The following is a 17,283-nucleotide window of genomic DNA, read 5'->3' on the forward strand; positions in this document are numbered from 1 at the left end:
TAGCTTAAAATGGATGTGTATATGTATGTTTCACTCTACAACACTATCTGGGTAAAAAAAAAACAAAATGAAACCCCCAAGGACTGGTACCTTTCAAGTTGAGCTGGCAGGACCTATTTGCAAAACCTGTAATGTAGATACAAGACTGCTATCTGATCACACAGTATATCATTACTGTAAAATACCAACAATATTTTTTAAAGACTTATTTTTTATTTATGTGTATCTGTGTTTAGAAGTCTGTGTGAGACAAATCACAGATGTGCAGGTGCCTAAGGAGGCCAGAAGAAGGCCTCGATTCCCCGGAGCTGGAGTTAGAGGTGACTGTGAGGCTGTGAGCTGCTCTATGTGTGTTCTGGGAACTGAACATGATTCCTATGAAAGAGCATTCTCTTCAGCCCCCAAACTTAAATCTCCTTTGAATGTATATTGGTAAGTTATAAACTACACTTTATACTAACCTAATATTCCAGAAATGATTTTTTTCTACTACTATGCTTCCTGCTAATGTCATGCTAGCACAAAATATGCTCTAAACACGGAATTAAACAGTTCAGTTAGCAATCGAAAGTTTTAACCACTTCAGCCTTAGAATACATCAATTGTGATCCTGCGGCTTTAGACAAATTCTACAATCTAATCCTATAGTCAGATAAACTACCATGAAAAAATATGTGTTAGGTCTCCTAATTCGATAATGAACTGCTAGAGTTTACTATATCAATTCAAATTTAAAAAATTTTATTTTATGTGTATGGATACTTGGCCTCCATGTATGTATGTCTGTGCACTACACAAATGCCTGGTGTCCATATAGGCCAGAAGAGGGCATCGTATGTCCTGGAACTGGAGTTAGACTGTTTTGAGCTGCCATGTGGGTACCAGAAACTTATATTGGGTCCTTTAAAGAGTAGCTACTCTTTACCAGAGACATCTCCCTAGCCTGGATAAATTTAAACTCCTACTCCTGATATTCAAAGTCACATATACCCCCATCTCTCCTAAAATGTTTTTATTTTTCTTAACAAAGGCTCTTGTTCTGTATTTGTAGCTGGCCTTGAACTTGTAATATTCTTCGCTTGGGCATGAGCCACCATACATAACCCCAAGATACTTTCAGAATTTCATCTTAGACAAAAATGACCAGGCCCCTTCCCCTCTGGGAAATCACCTCATGTAAAAGTTCTAGAGGCATGTACAATTTTCTAAGGATTTTTCAGAGATGCTATCTAACAGTTATGTTTTGATTCAGGGGCGAAAAGCTCAAATTGAGGAGCAGTCATGTTAGTGTGACCACTCATGCTTTTGTAAATAACTTATGCTCCTCTACTAAGTAACTTTACTGCAATGACATCCTTACTATGCATCATCCTTCTCATTCTATCACCACATGCTAAGAACCATGAAAGACAGAGCTCAGAAGCTATTCTTCTAGGTATTCAAACGTAGAATCCGAAAAGCCTATTCCATCCCTGCCAACATGTTGGTCTACTAAATTTATGACTGATGGTTAATTCTGATTGTCAACCTGATTAGATTAAGAATCACACAGGTGCCAGGAGGTGGTGGCACACGGCTTTAACACCAGCACTCTGGGAGGCAGAGATAAGTGGTGGATCTCTGGTTTATAGAGTGAGTTCCAGGACAGCCAGAGTAGTTACACAAAAAATCCTGTTTCAAAAAACAAACAAAAACAAAACCCCCCAAAAAGAAAAGAAAAAAGGAATCACATGAGGATTAAAAAAGACCTCCTTGACCAAACAGAAGACCCGGATATCAATCCACATATCTTCGAGCACCTAATCCTTGATAAAGAAGCAAAAAATATGAAATGAAAAAAAGAAAGCATATTTAACAAGTGGTACTGGCATAAGTGAATATCAACATGTAGAAAAAGGAAGATAGACCCATATAACTGGATATCAACATGTAGAAAAAGGAAGATAGACCCATATCTATTACCATGCACAAAACTCAAGTCCAAATGGATCAAAGAACTCAACATAAAGTCAGCCATATTGAACCTTATAGAAGAGAAAGTGGGAAGTACATTTGAATATATTGGCACAGGGAACCACTTCCTAAATATAACCCCAGCAGCACAGACACTGAGAGAAACAATAAATGGGACCTCCTGAAACTGGAAAGCTTCTATAAAGCAAAGGACACGGTCAACAAGACAAAACGACAGCCTACAGAATGGGAAAAGATCTTCACTAACCCCACATCAGACAGAGGTCTGATCTCCCAAATACACAAAGAACTTAAGAAACTGGACACCAAAAGAACACATAATCCAATAAAAAAAAAATGGAGTACAGACCTAAACAGAGAGCTCTCAACAGAGGAATCTAAAATGGCTGAAAGACACTTAAGGAAATGTTCAACATCCTTAGTCACCAGAGAAATGTAAATCAAAACAACTCTGAGATTCCATCTTACACCTGTAAGAATGGCCAAGATCAGAAACACTGATGACAACTTATGCTGGAGAGGTTGTGGGGTAAAGGGAACACTTCTGCATTGCTGGTGGGAATGCAATCCCTTTGGACGTCAGTGTGGCGATTTCTCAGAAAGTTAGGAAAAAAACCTTCCTCAAGACCCGTAATACCACTTTGGGGTATATATCCAAAGGATGCACAATTGTGCCACAAGGACATGTGCTGAACTATGTTCATAGCAACTTTGTCTGTGATAGCCAGAACCTGGAAACAACCTAAATGCCCCTCGATCGAAGAATGGATAAGGAAAATGTGTTACATTTACACAATGTAGTACTTACTACACAGCAGAAAAAAATAACGACAGCTTGAATTTTGTAGGAAAATGGATGGAGCTAGAAAACATTATTTTGAGTGAGGCAACCCAGACACAGAAAGACAATTATCACATGTACTCACTCATAGGTGGTTTTTAAAGATAAAGCAAAGAAAGCCAGTCTACAAACCACAATTCCAGAGAACCTAGACAACAATGCAGATAGTAAGAGACTTATATAGATCTAATCTACATGGGAAGTAGAAAGTAGAAAAAGACAAGATCTCCTTGTCATGGGGACCTTGGGGGAGGATTGAACGGGGGAGGGGAGCAGAGAAAAATGTAGAGCTCAATAAATATCAATAAAAAAAAAAGACCTCCTTGAAATGTGTAGGTGAGTACTTCTAGAGACAAGGTTTAATACATATTGAGTGTTCTGATCCAATGGACTGATGCATAAGAACATGACAACATTACTGGGAGGTGGTAAAAGTTAGAGGGGGTGGGGCCTAGCTGGAGGAAGTAGGTCATAAGGATGTGCCCTTTTGGTTGTATCTCTTTGGCCTCTTCTCTCTTTCTTTGCTTGGATTCCAATATTAAAGTCTTAAAATTGTGACTACTTAGGTTAAGACTTTTTTCTGTTTATGGAGGCAAGATCTCACAAACAGCCTGAACTGGTTTTGAACTCTTGGTATTCTTCCTTGGGTCTCCTGAGTGCTGGGAGTAGAGGTGTGAATCACCCCGCCAAGCTCAGCTTCTGGTGATTTTAAAAAAGAATTATAATTAAATGGAAACAACATAAAAAGAAAAGCCCAAATGCCATTTCTAAGGGAGCAGGATAGGAGAAAGAATGTGAAAAAGTTAATTTACTAAAGAACAAAAATCAATGAGAGAACAAAATAAATGGAAAACTATGATTATCATTAAACCAAATCCAAGCTAATCAGTGATAACAACGAATATAAACGAAAGCGTTTCCAAGTAAAAATAAACCTCAAACCAAATACAGAAATAAGGAAACAGATTAAAGCTCATAAAATCTTTAATGTGAAGATTTTAAAATTATAGTCTGATATCTCACTCAGAAAACAGAATTCTAAACTTGATTTCAAATTTAGTTCTTTATTAGTTACCTGCCTTGTTGCTTCTACAACATACCAGAAAAGGACCAACCTATGGATGGAAGGAAGGCCTTATTTTGGCTCATACCTTGAGAACACAGTCCATAATAGCAAGGAAGTGAGGAGGGCAGCCACGAAAGGGTGATGGATGCTGCTGTTCAACCCCTTTTCTCTTAGTCGGTCCTGGACCCAAGGACTTGGGTTGGTGCTGTCCATATTTAAGGTTTGCCTTCCAATCTCAATTAACTTAATCTAGAAAATTCCTCACAGAAATGACCAAAAGTTTCCTGTTTTGAAATCTCACCAGGCTGATATCAGTATTAACCATAATAAGTTCATACTACAGAGAACATGTTTAGCCAAGAGTTCATGTTGAGCTTTCTTTTAGAATGAGAGTTTAAAGTTTAAAATCTAGGTGAGTGAATTATATTAAAAGACCAAAGAAGGAAAAGGTATAAATCATTTTAAGAAATGCTTCATACACTGTAAATCTCAGTATTTTGACAAAGTTCTTAACAATATTAGAAATTACAGTCTTACATATATATGTTCTACATATGCTTATAATCTATCAATTCCCAGAGGCATATATCTAATTAGTGGGAAAACACCATTTACTATAACCTCAGTTCTATATTAATTATACTTATTTAAGAGGTTTATAATTCTGATCTTACATAAATGCCTAGATAAATAATGAGGTAAGACTCAGGAACCCCATCCTTCTGTTCTTCCACCACTCTGGTGAACTTTAGCTAGTCAAAGGTCACTTTTGTTATAACTAGCATGATCTCAGTGCAGCAGAATCATTTGTGTCCTCAACTCCACCTGGACAGCAGGATAATGCTCTGTTTCTTCTCTGCCCCTTTACCTTCATTTCCCCTTGTTGCTCTTCTCAAAATCTATGTTTTCTAATAGAAATATGTTTTTATTTTATCTTCATCATTTATCCACTTTAGAGACTTGAAGAAAATACTAACTACTGTCAGGGCTGAAGGCATTTTGACCCTCTTAAGCTGTTGCCTGACACACAATAGCAATTACGGGTATTACAACTTGAGCCTGTGGATGCTAGAGAAAGGCAATGAGGCAACAACTGCTCAGTCTTTATTTCTTCACAAAATCCATTTTTTCATTTAATTTCAAAATTCATGTTAACAATTACACTTATTTATGGGGCATATAACAAATGTACTGGCTGTATATAATTTTGTTTTTACTGAACCTACATTTAAAAGCTCAAATTAAAAAGGAAAAAAAAATCAATAAAATAATGTACAAAATCTTTTTAAGGATAATCTCAATCCAAAAATTCATGAGGGGGAAAAGAAATCCTTGTAACTGTAACAAAATGCATTCCAGCAGTCCAGAGGACAGATTCATAGCCTTTTTTTTTTTTTTTTTGATTTTTCGAGACAGGGTTTCTCCGTAGCTTTTGGTTCCTGTCCTGGAACTAGCTCTTGTAGACCAGGCTGGCCTCGAACTCCCAGAGATCCGCCTGCCTCTGCCTCCCGAGTGCTGGGATTAAAGGTGTGCACCACCACCGCCTGGCTTTTTTTTTTTTTTTTGGATTCATAGCCTCTTAAAAACAAGGTTACTTTTGTTTCCTCCCATTTTGAGACAGTATCTCACTGCAGCCTACACTGTCCTTGAAGGCTCAGCAGTTCTCCTGCCTCACTCTCTGAAGTGCTTGGATTATAAACATGGGCCACCATGCCTTGGGCAACAAGATCACTTTGAAAGACATCATACAGTAGGCTACATATCCAATGAATAAGGTGTCTGGCCAGCCAGTGCTACACAGAGACCTGTCCCAAAACAAAAGAAAAAGTGTGGCCAGGCACAGGCATTTCCAATCATCACTAGAGGTCAAATATTTCAAAGTATTCTCAGCATTTAAAAAAAAATTCTGAAATTTTGGATCATTTTCTACTGTAATTAATAAAATATTATAAACATAGCAGAGTCAGCAAAAACAGTTCTGAATTTAAAAATGAAATTTATATTTTGATATTACTTTGTTGAAATTTTTTATATAGCAGTTTTTCCTGAAATATTTAAGAACTGTAGGGAAATTGTTTATCATGAAATTTATCAACATGCATTCCCCATGCCTATAACTTTATCTCATGTTAGCATAGCACAGCTAACAAAAATCAGGAATCTGAAAGCACCTTACCTGCATGCCACACTGCTAACACGATTTACAATTCTCCACTGTCCAATAGTCAAAAAAAAAAAAAACCAAACATTGTGTGTAGTGGCATTTCAATTTGTATTTTAATAAATAAATACTGCCTGCAGATCTGAGAGTAAAGCAGTTTCACTGGTCAGCCTCACAGACCAGGTTATGGTAACACACAGCTTCAATGCCATAGAAACTGAGCAGTATGTGCCTTTTATCACGGTGGTGCATGCCTTTAATCCCAGCCCTGGAGAGGAATATAAAACAGTAAGAAACAGCTCTCAACACATAGTTTCATTGTGAGATTCTGGGAGGCAGGATCGCCATTTCAGACTGAGGTCGAGGTAAAAGCCAGTGACTGGCTGTTTTGCTTTTCAGATCTTCAGGTTGAACCCCAATTTCTGACCCTAAATTTTTATTAATCGTGCTTCATTTGGTGCCCAACTTGTTGGGGTACGAATTCACGAAAATGCCATTTGCCTGAGGCTTTTTAGCCATCAGCTGAGGTCAGAGTTGGGAATGGAATTCCAGCTCTAGGAGCTGAACCCAAACCTAGCCACCTGGGTTTGGGAGAAAAACTAGTGCTCCCAGATCCCATATGCCTTGGCTTAGCTTCCATGTAAAGATGGAAAATACACAGAGAATCTGGATACTGTATGTTGTGTTGTCTTTGAATTGTTTGACTGCTCATGAAAAAGCAACAGTTGCTAAAAGACATTTGATTATTAATGCTGCTGGATTAATCCAACCTATATATTTTGAAAATGCCTTGACTTCAAGATTTAAGTCAAAAGATAATGTTACTTTGAAGAAGAGATTTTGTTTTTGTTTCCAAAAGAAGTGAGAGGCTGTGGATTCATTCTGGGTTAAGAAAAATAAGGTTTGATGAAAATGCCTTGACTTCAAAATTTAAGTAAGAAGATATGTTACTTTGGAGAAGAGGTTTTGCTTTTATTTTCCATAGGAAGTGAGAGGCTATGGATTCATCCGGGTTAAGAAAAATAAGGCTTGATCAAGGAAGAAAGACCCCCTAAAAAATCTCCAATGGGAACAGATGACCCAGATGATCAATGTTTCAGAGTACATTTGTTGCAGTCTCCTCTGAATTCTACATCCAGAACAGCTTCAAGACTGCTGGCTGAAATGATCCAGCCTCATAGAATATTTCAGGTAAACACTTGGCTATAATCCAAAATTTTCTTTGGGTCCCCGTTAAGATTATCAGCACCCCAATCAGCAAAAAAGTAGCCTAGAAAACTACACCCACATTTCAAAAAAAAAAACCTAAACAAAAAAAATTAGATTCAAGGTTCTTGTTTTTTTTTTGGGGGGGGGAGGGGGAAGGCCAGGCAGATAAATGTTTATTTAGATGCCACACTTGTGTCTTTTAGAATGGTTCCATGACTGTTCTATTTTATCTCCTGCCACTGAGATATTTAAAGAGTACAGTCTCGTCAATTTGTAGAATGCCCTCTAATTTAATTTGTTTAGTAATTTGTGAGTTTGGTTTAAATATAAATGCTGAGCAAGAATACATCCCAGAAAAGCCTTTTGTCTTTTTCAATGTTGTTACAGCAGGAATAATGCACTGTTAGCGCATATATGATGGCAGTAGCAATAACTACTACTCTGGTAAAAATCCATCGTATTTTAGCATCAGAAATTTAATACTGTTCCCTTCATAAATAATTTCGAGGGACATACTCTGACATGACCTAAGGATTCTGGCTCCCTAATCGCGCATTAGCCTCCCTAGTTTTTCTAATGTTAAACTAAGTGCTAACTATTTGCTAATTGGCATTCTACAAACAAGGAGAGCTACCTCACCTTACTTCTTCATTTATTCATTGTTGTCAAGGTTTTAACTTCTTGTATGACACATGAAGGTAACATTATTATTATAAAATTTTATTTGGATTCCCAAATATCCTAGGTTTGGTCAATGGGAGTGCTTTTGATCTGGCTCAAATATTTAAATTCTCTTAAATATTTCCTTTACCTTGTTGTCAGGTAATGAAAACTATCTTATTTGTTAAAAGGAAGATGGATAAAGGCATATGGAAGGGAAATCCACTGATATATATTTTTAAAATGTACATTTAATACATGTATACATCAAAATTCCAGCCAATAATTTTCCTCATTAAATATGTACATATATTTGTACCAGGCATTGGTGGTGCATGCCTTTAATCCCAGCACTCAGGAGGCAGAGGCAGGCAGATCTATGAGTTTGAGGCCAGCCTGATATACAGAGCAGTTCCAGGACACCAGGTCTATTACACAGAGAAAACCTGTTTCGAAAAAACCCAAAAGCTACACAACAACAAACAAAACAAAGCAAAAAAAAAAAAAAACCCCAAAGCAAACAAAAAAAAACCAAAACTCATACATGTACACACAAATATTTGTATATTAGTATTCTCACTAGTAATACTTCTTTCCTCATGCTAGTCCTTTTTCTCCTTTCCTTTTTTTTTTTTTTTTAAATCTTTTGAGACAAGCTCTTAGGTAACTCATGCTACTTCCAATTCATTATATGGTTTTGAACTCATGATCATCATGCCATCATCTTGTCAAGTATTGGAATTATAAGAATTCTAAGTATGAATTATCATGCCTGGCTTCTAATTAGTTGTGTTTTCTATGTTATGGGTAAACAATTCTTAAGACAATTTTTATTAACATTTTCTTACATTATTTAGCACGCACTCACACATGCACACCAGCCACACCAAGTGTGGAGATCAGGGAACTCTTTCTGTAATGCAGGTTGTCATACTGGTGGCAAGCACTTTTACATACTGAACATCCCACCAGCCCAATGCTTAAACAATTATGAATAAATTAACAGATACATGATAATGTAAGCGAACAAATTCTAACTCTTAGTAAAAGGATATTGTTAACACCAGAATAAACTATGAGTTTAAACAGAAATCTATATGGAGAAATTAACACAGATATGTGCACATGTGTTAGACAGGGCTGACATGTATTTCACTGAGGGAAACTAGGCATAACCAGAAGCCAGAGCATGGTTGGTTCCTAAACATTTTCTGGAAAAAAAAAAACAACAACAAAATTTAACCAAACTCCCTTTACAGAAAAGGCTAATAATTCCAGGTTTAAAGCAGCATTATAATGTTAAGATGAGATTGTAGCTTAAAAATTTTCCGACTTTTTCTTACTGAGACATGCAGCTATATACAGCATCTATGTGCACTAAGAATTACCGCACACTGACTGTAAGACGACTGCCGTTCCAGCACCAATACTTCCCACATGTATAAAAAAATGGTAAATGTGCCAAATTAAGACTGGTATTCTTGTCATACCCTTTAATATATACACGTAAAGAAGGAATTTTCATGCCTTACTGAGTATTTCAGCTATCCAGTGCTTAAAGAAAAGTTAAAGTCCATGCCTCAAACATAACTGACTGAACATGTACTAACTACATAGACAGCCCTTTGCAAATATACGAAATGTCCCTTCATCTGTCATTTTTTTCTTTCCTTAGAGTTCTAATTAACTACAGTCACCAAAAAAGTAAGTAAGGGTAAGAGTTAGAAAGTGACCATGCTCAGTTTTACAACAGTGAATTGTTATGGTTACCTATTTTATTATTAGCTATCTTTAATACCCTCTTGCTTTATCAACTTTATATGTATACATAGAAAAAGAAGAAAAAAGACAGTACATAGAAGGTTTGGTGCTATGTGCTATTTTAAGCATCTACTCAGGAACTTAGAATTTACTTTCCTGAAGCTAAGGGTGGGAGACACAAACGAAGACATCATTTTTTTTTCTTCTAGGAGCTTAAATTACAGGAGGTTTAATGCAATCTGATGATGTGTGATTCACTTTGAGGAAGAGTGAACTTAAAGACATCAATCTGACTACACCGCCATGAAATGGCAAACCGGTTTAGTTTCAAGCATTTACAAAAATGCTTAAGAGTCAACCTTAGCTGGGTATGGTGTATACCTTTAATCCCAGCACTGTGAAAGCAGAAACAGGAGGGTCTCTCTTGGCCTAGTCTACATAACAAGCCTGAAGCCAGCCAGAGCTACATAGTGAGACCTCGTCGCAAAACAACTATCAGAAATAAAACAAACAAGAACTCAACCCCACTTCACAACATTTCCCATCAATCACAGGACACGGCATTTACAAAGATGCTGGTAGGACAAGAAGTTCATTTAGTGTATGTTATTTTCTAGACAGTTCTCAGAATAAGGTAAAAACAACTGTTGGAGTTGTTTTCCTTTAAAGACATTTTGGAGATGAAGAGATGGCTTAATGGTTAGGCACTTCTGAGTTTTGTTCCCCGAACCTTATGGCAGCTCACAGGCACCTCTATCTACAATTCTAGGGCATTCAATACTTTTCTGACTTCTGTGGACACTTGCACATGTGGTCTACTTATACACATGCAAGAAGAACAATCATACACATAAATACAAAAAATATTTAAAAAGCTAGATTTTATAAAGTTATAGCTAGCTACTTTTATGGCCTCTTATGGAAAAATAAGAAGAATTTTTCATTAAACACAAGCCCAAATGAAAGATATCTTAAATTGTTAAAGGGCATAGAATTAGATCTAATCTATTTCTTACTTAGGCCTATTTTGCATGTGCCATTATTTTTCTCCAAAGTCTTTCTTTCAAACCATTACAAATGTATGGACTACATCAATGGCAAAGGAGAAAACACCAGAAATAAACATGGCCCTTTAATGAACACATGCACATACACACACATCTCCCAAAAGCCTGTATTTTAATTTTCAGGTACAACAGTAAAGAAAGTTGCCAATTTTGGGATATGTTATCCCTATTATCATGTTGTACATTATTTCAAGGATCAAGGAATTTTAGAGAAAGAATACATAAAGCAGCATGGCTTTGATGCTACTTAAACAATGTCTTAGATCATCAACAGGTAACTGCCTTGGATATTTATAGTCCACCGTAGTTAGAATTGAAACTGAAGCATATCAAAAAACAATTCAGCGTCTTACCACAATCATTTCTGAAGGTTCTAATACAAGACAATCACATCCTCTTTTTCCTCCAAACTGCTTACCAAAACTACAAAAACAGAAAAACAATTTCTTTAGCAGAAGTTACAATGAAATTTTAAAATGGGGAAAAATAAACAAAAACTCTGAGACATTAACCAAGAAATTCTAATCTTCTTGGAATTTTCTAACAAAAGCAAAACACACACACACACAAGAGTTCCTCTTAATTGCTCAAATATAACAATTCAGCATAATTTTTCTAAAATTTCTTTCTTTACTTTGTTCCCATAATTGTTTATAAAAAATATTAGCCTAACCTCAAACTCTAAACACTTAACCAAGACTAAGCTAAAATAAAACCATTTAAGATATGATACTATAATTGTTTTATAATTTTTATAACTGTTACATTAGACAACAGACATAGAAACAAAAAAACTTTTAGTAAATAAAAAATACGGATAGACAAAATGATGTACGTTTTAAAAGTGTTGCCAGCCATCAGCCATTTCTGAAATGAACCCTAAGCAAGACCACACTGAGAGAAGTGCTCCATATGCTTCATCTGAGAAAGATTTCTGAATAAAAACTAGAAAGAAAAAAAGAAAAGCTAGGCTTTAAAAAGATAAAGTATATTATTTTTTTAAAAAAACAAAGAAAGCAGAAAATAACTTGTCAAACACATGAGACACAAAGATTAACTGTAGAGAGTATACTTAAACTTGAGAACAACCTAAAAACAGTAGTACTGTGATCAACTATAAAAATATGTAAGTAATGGGGCTGGAGAGACAGTTCATAGGGTAAAAGCACTTTTTGCTTTTACAGAGAAGCTGGATTTGGTTCCCAGCAGCCACATGGTGGTTCACAATCTTCTGTTAACTCTGGTACTAGGGGATTTTACACTCTCTTGTGGTTTCCACTGGCACCAAGCACACACATGTAGACCAAATGCTCATACATATGAAACAAAAAAACCTATCTAAGTAAAATATTGCTTCTATATTAACTTAAAGGGTAGGGGAAAGATACTAATAATTAACGTAATACAAAGTAACTCAAATTAAATACAAAGTCATTTATAAGGAAAATTATACAACTTTACCAACGAACTGCAACCAGGGCTCAAATGTATAGTGTGACAAGCAGCATATACTTTTAAGAGAAGGCTCAAAATTGTAGTTAAACAATTTTGCAACATATAAGATTTGTTAGAAATAATTTACAACAAAATCCTAATCAAAATTTAATGAAAGTAGAGGGGACTGGTGACACATGCCTTTAATCCCAGCATTCAGAGGGGAGAGGCAGGTGGATATCTGAGTTTAAGGCCAGCCAGTGCTACACAGTAAGACACTGAACTGTCCCCTGCAAAAAAATTCCAATAAAATTACTTTTGAATGTAAAAAAAAATCACTTATTTTTAAGGAAAAGAATTATATATATTTTCTGAATTCAGTCTTACATTACCTAATACATAATGCTAAATCTAAAGAAATTTCATGCAACACAGAATATTAGGATCTGTATATACTCTCTTAAATGAAAACAACAAAAAAAAACATTAAAAAAATATGCGCAGCAAGTTTCCAGATACTAGAAGATAGGCAGAATAGGGGTTGCATCTCTGAGAAAGTAGAAACAATGCGGACCCTGTGAAATGCTTAGCTTACTATCCTTCCTACAGGTATTCTCAACACTACCCAAGAAGCAGCTACTGAACTGAAAGACAGCGGCTGAATTTTTTTGGGGAAAAATGCTTCAAAGTTTTCAAATTTGCCAAGTTAGAGCATCAGAAGAGATGGAGAGGCAGAGAAGACATATAAAGAGAGGAAGGGAGTGGACACATACACAGTTTATGCACTTTGGGAATCTCTGGAAAGGTCCTTGAGTCTGAAGTTGAGTATTATACTGTGGTTCACAGCATATACAATGGGTATGTGAGAAAAAAGAGTCAACTGCAAAGCACATAACACACGGATATTTAGTATCACTCTCAGAAATGTATTTTTAAATAATGACATTACAGTCCTGAGGAAGTGCTGAATTTGATCTCTCAAGTTTAAAAGGCTCAAAATAAATTACTAACTGAAGCAATATAACCAAAAATGTAATCCAATTACATAAAATGTACGACATCTGACATTAAGTTAATAAAATAACTATTCTCTCCAAATTTTACAGACCCAATGCAATTACAATAAAAGAAAATCCCAAAAAGTTAATCTCAAAGACTGACACAACACTCCAACAATCCAAAGATTTATACAGAAATGTTAGGAATCTACTATAATTGAAACAAAGGTGGAAAACAAATCTGGAGTGTCCACATTATCAAACTGCATGAAAGAATGATATTTCAGATGATGAAGCAGTGGGCCAACTCAAGGAAACAAACCAAGAAGAACAGATAAGCCCACACATAGATGCTCCAACTGATTTTTTTGTTTGTTTGTTTTGTTTTTGGCTTTTTCAAGACAGGGTTTCTCTGTGTAACAGTCCTGGCTGTGCTGGCTTTGTAGAGGAGGCTGGCCTTCAACTCAGAGATCCACCCTCCCCTGCCTCTTGAGTGCTGGGATTAAAGGCCTAAACCACTATCACCCTCTCCAATTGTTTTTGTAACAAAAATAAAGTGTATTCATTCAGTGGGTTAGGGAAACAGCCTTTTTTTCTTTTCAAGTAAATACTGCTAAATAAGTGGCTAATTAACTCGAACAGCTAGCAACATGGCTCAGCAAGTAAAGAAGCTTGTTGCCATGTATTAACAACCTAAGTTTTATTGAGTTCCAGGACCCACACAGAGGAAGGAGAGAAACAAGTCCTCCAAGCTGTCCTCCAATCTCCACGTGTCCTATGGCACACATATAAACAAACAAATAAAAATTATGAAACCAAAAAAAGGGGAGATTCAGTAAAACACCATGATGCTTATCTTCCAACTCCACATCAAAGTTTTCTTTCAATGGCACACTGGGTCCTTGGGGAGGGGAAAGTTACTCACAATTCAGTCTCTATCTTTCCCCCTAAAGACATTAGTTACTCATCTCATTGTCAAGCCCAAACACGAATTAGAAGCATTTCAGAAAGGGTTTTGTTCTGGTTGCTCCTTCCCCCATAAACTTAACACAAACTAAAGTGATGTGGGAAGCCGAACCTCAATTCAAAAAACTACCCCTATAAAATTGGTTTAGGCCAGGTCTGGGTGTGTGTGTGTGTGTGTATTTTCTTGATTAATAATCAATATGAGTGCCCAGCCAGCCTTCTGTGTGCAGTGCCATCCCTCAGCAGCATTCCTCCATGGCTTCTGCTTCAGTTCCTGCCCTGACTTCCTTCCATGATGGACTATGATACGGAATGTAAGTTAAAAAGAACCTTTTCCTTCCCAAATTGCAAGAGAAACACAAGGCAGGTTTATTCTGGTATACAGTTCAGGGGCATATATTCCATCCTTTCTGGAAAGGCATAGCAGCAGGAAGGTGAAGCACCTGGTCACACTGGGTTCAGAGTCAAGAAGCAGAGCAATCAACAGTTATGTTCATCTGGTTTTCTCTTTTTTATTCACTATGATTACCCTGCCCATAGAATAGCATCACTCATAGAGGGCAAGGGAATTCTTTTCATGTAGATTAACCTAATATGATAACATATCAATACATGCCTAGAAGTTTGTTTCTGTGACAATTCTAAATACCACATAATTAATAAAATTAATTATTTATTAATAAATTAATAAAGTTTAACCCTCATATCTGATGTCTTACATAACAGGATACTTATTTGTTGAATCAAATAAAGGGAAATTTGATTCAAATTCATATGTTAAATTTTATTTTAAAAACAAATCCAATGAAGACTTGCTTTCTTGATCCAGCGTTAGATTTTACTATGAAAAGTAAAGGTAAACTCAACTTTATTTAGAAATGATTTCCAGACATGAGGCTAGGGAGAGAGGCTGGAGTGATGTGTGTACTACACAAGTATGAGACTCATTCTGGATTCCCAATAACCACAAAAGCCAACACAATGCTGCAGGAGGTAACACAGGGCTCTGGAGTTTACTGGCTAGACAGCTCAGTCTGTTGGTGAACACCAGGTTTTGAGAGACCCTGTGTCAAAATATAAGGGGGAGAGCAAATGACAAAAACATCTGACATCAATCCTTTGGCTGTTAGGACACACCTATGTAAATGTGTACATACACCACACACAAAAACAAAATGAACAGAATAAATACATTTCAACAACTAAAGGGGTCAACTTAAATATTAAAACATTCTTACCAGGATAGTATGATTTCTCAAAAAAAAAAATCCTACATGTTTAAAGTTGTTAGTATCTAGGCACACCTTGGTCCGGCCCCTTGGGGACCTTGAACTTCACCCTTCTGTGCGTGGAAAGCAGTTCCCTGACTGTATGCAGGAGTTCAGTCTCTTGACCTTATCTCTACCTCACTCGTGGGAACTGCCCCCTCACCTAAACTAAAACACATAGCCACTTATGGACACCCTACATTCTGCCAGTGATACAGTAGTTGCAAGTGTGACCTCTGCTTTTTTTCTTGCTCTTCTGTTTGTCCTTTCCCACCTATGCCACCACGCCATCCAGCCCAGGGTGGCAGGCACAGGACACCACCCTGAACAAACCAATCCAGTCATAGTTCTTCCTTCTTCTTTCCTGTCCAGCTGCAAGCTGGCAGCATATGCTGGGGGAGATTTCCTGTCTACTTCATATATTAAAGAATGTGTAGCCAGGCGATGGTGGCGCACGCCTTTAATCCCAGCACTCGGGAGGCAGAGGCAGGCGGATCTCTGGGAGTTCGAGACCAGCCTGGTCTACAGAGCTAGTTCCAGGACAGGCTCCAAAGCCACAGAGAAACCCTGTCTCGAAAAAACAAACAAAAAAAAAAAACAAAAAAAAAAGAATGTGTAAATGATGTGACCACACAATGTAATTCTGTTTTAAATGTATGTTTTACACATCCTGTATGTTTGTCTTGTCAATTGGGTCTGTTTAAAATTTGTGTGACTGCTTTAAACATGTGGTTTCTCAGTGCCTTGCAACACACGAGCAGGTGCCATCTTGGCTAAGGGCAGGTCATATGACCTTATGGCCATCTTTGCTATGGGCAGCCACATGACTGCTGCCTCCTAGATCTCCCGAGCTTGTAAGGAACCCACCCACCTGGCCACTCTACCTGCAGTGGATCTTTTCTCTTCCACTTGCTAGGAATCTGTGACTTTGATTCTTCATATTTTTCTTTGATCCAAAGACCTGCAAACGTCTGTCTACTTTCTTTAAATGCCCTGCCTCCTTGTTACAAAGTTGAGTCAGATATGAAAAAGACAGCTTCCTCTCGCTCACTTTCATTTAAATTTAGTGTGAATGTAAGCTAACTTTAATTCTGAATGTCTACCTGTGTTGCAATTAAAATTTAACTGTGCATATATGAAACTGTTCATTGTATCTCCTAGTCTAAAGAAGCAATAAGTCTCAAATATTTTAAATTGGTATATACTTTTAAATAATGATAAATACATGGTTAGGTCTATTATAACATACTGTGTATATGATTCAATTCTGCTTTAAAATATATTCTGCATAGTAATAAAAATTTAAGGTTATAAGAATCTATTTCAGATTAACAAAAGCTAACCTAGAAATTTCCTGTTCTTCACAATTGTCACTTTTTACTGTTAAGCTTCTAGTGCAAAAAATTTTCCTTAATATCTTTGTCCTTTGCAAATATAAATCTGACCTGCTAAGTTAAAATCAGTTACGGTCAAGCTGGAGGATTCTGGGTAAAACATTCCTCCACAACCTCTCAGCTCTAACTCTTGAGGCAGATCCTGTACTCATGTCATTATAGTTATAACTCATATATACCCAAATATATACCCAATAGATAGCCCTTAAATGCTCAGAGATCTGAGTATTTCCTCTAAAGAAATCAGATGGGCACAGAACTTCTATCCATCCATAACTCACCTCATGAAGTGAAAGTGCTAGCCGCTGAGCAAAACTGCCTTTCATCTATACTGCTGTAAAGACCTCTCCAGACTATAGACGACAAACACTGAAATCAACTCCATTGCGTAAGCCAATGGAAAGCTGGTTTTCCCACAAACTCCTAATCCACAGGATCTTAAGCCTGTCACTGCCAGCTGAAAGACATATGCTGCCCTAGAACC

The 17,283-nt window shown here is 36.8% G+C and overlaps 1 protein-coding gene across 13 annotated transcripts in view; it reads right to left on the bottom strand.

Annotated features, from left to right (window-relative positions):
* Window positions 1-17,283, bottom strand: part of Rapgef6 (Rap guanine nucleotide exchange factor 6) — a 172,095-nt gene that overhangs the window by 111,867 nt on the left and 42,945 nt on the right. For 12 of the 13 annotated variants that reach the window (XM_041664172.1, XM_041664170.1, XM_041664176.1 and 9 more), the window contains one exon: window positions 11,093-11,162. The exons of the other annotated variant lie outside the window; for it this stretch is intronic. In XM_041664172.1, the coding sequence (XP_041520106.1) occupies window positions 11,093-11,162 (70 nt within the window). The remainder of the gene's footprint in view (window positions 1-11,092; window positions 11,163-17,283) is intronic. 13 annotated transcript variants of the gene reach the window in all.

The sequence above is a fragment of the Microtus oregoni genome, unplaced genomic scaffold (assembly GCF_018167655.1).
Source record: "Microtus oregoni isolate MIOR12 unplaced genomic scaffold, Mior012 000015F_ref0000493, whole genome shotgun sequence".
In the NCBI taxonomy this organism is placed as follows: Eukaryota; Metazoa; Chordata; class Mammalia; order Rodentia; family Cricetidae; genus Microtus; species Microtus oregoni.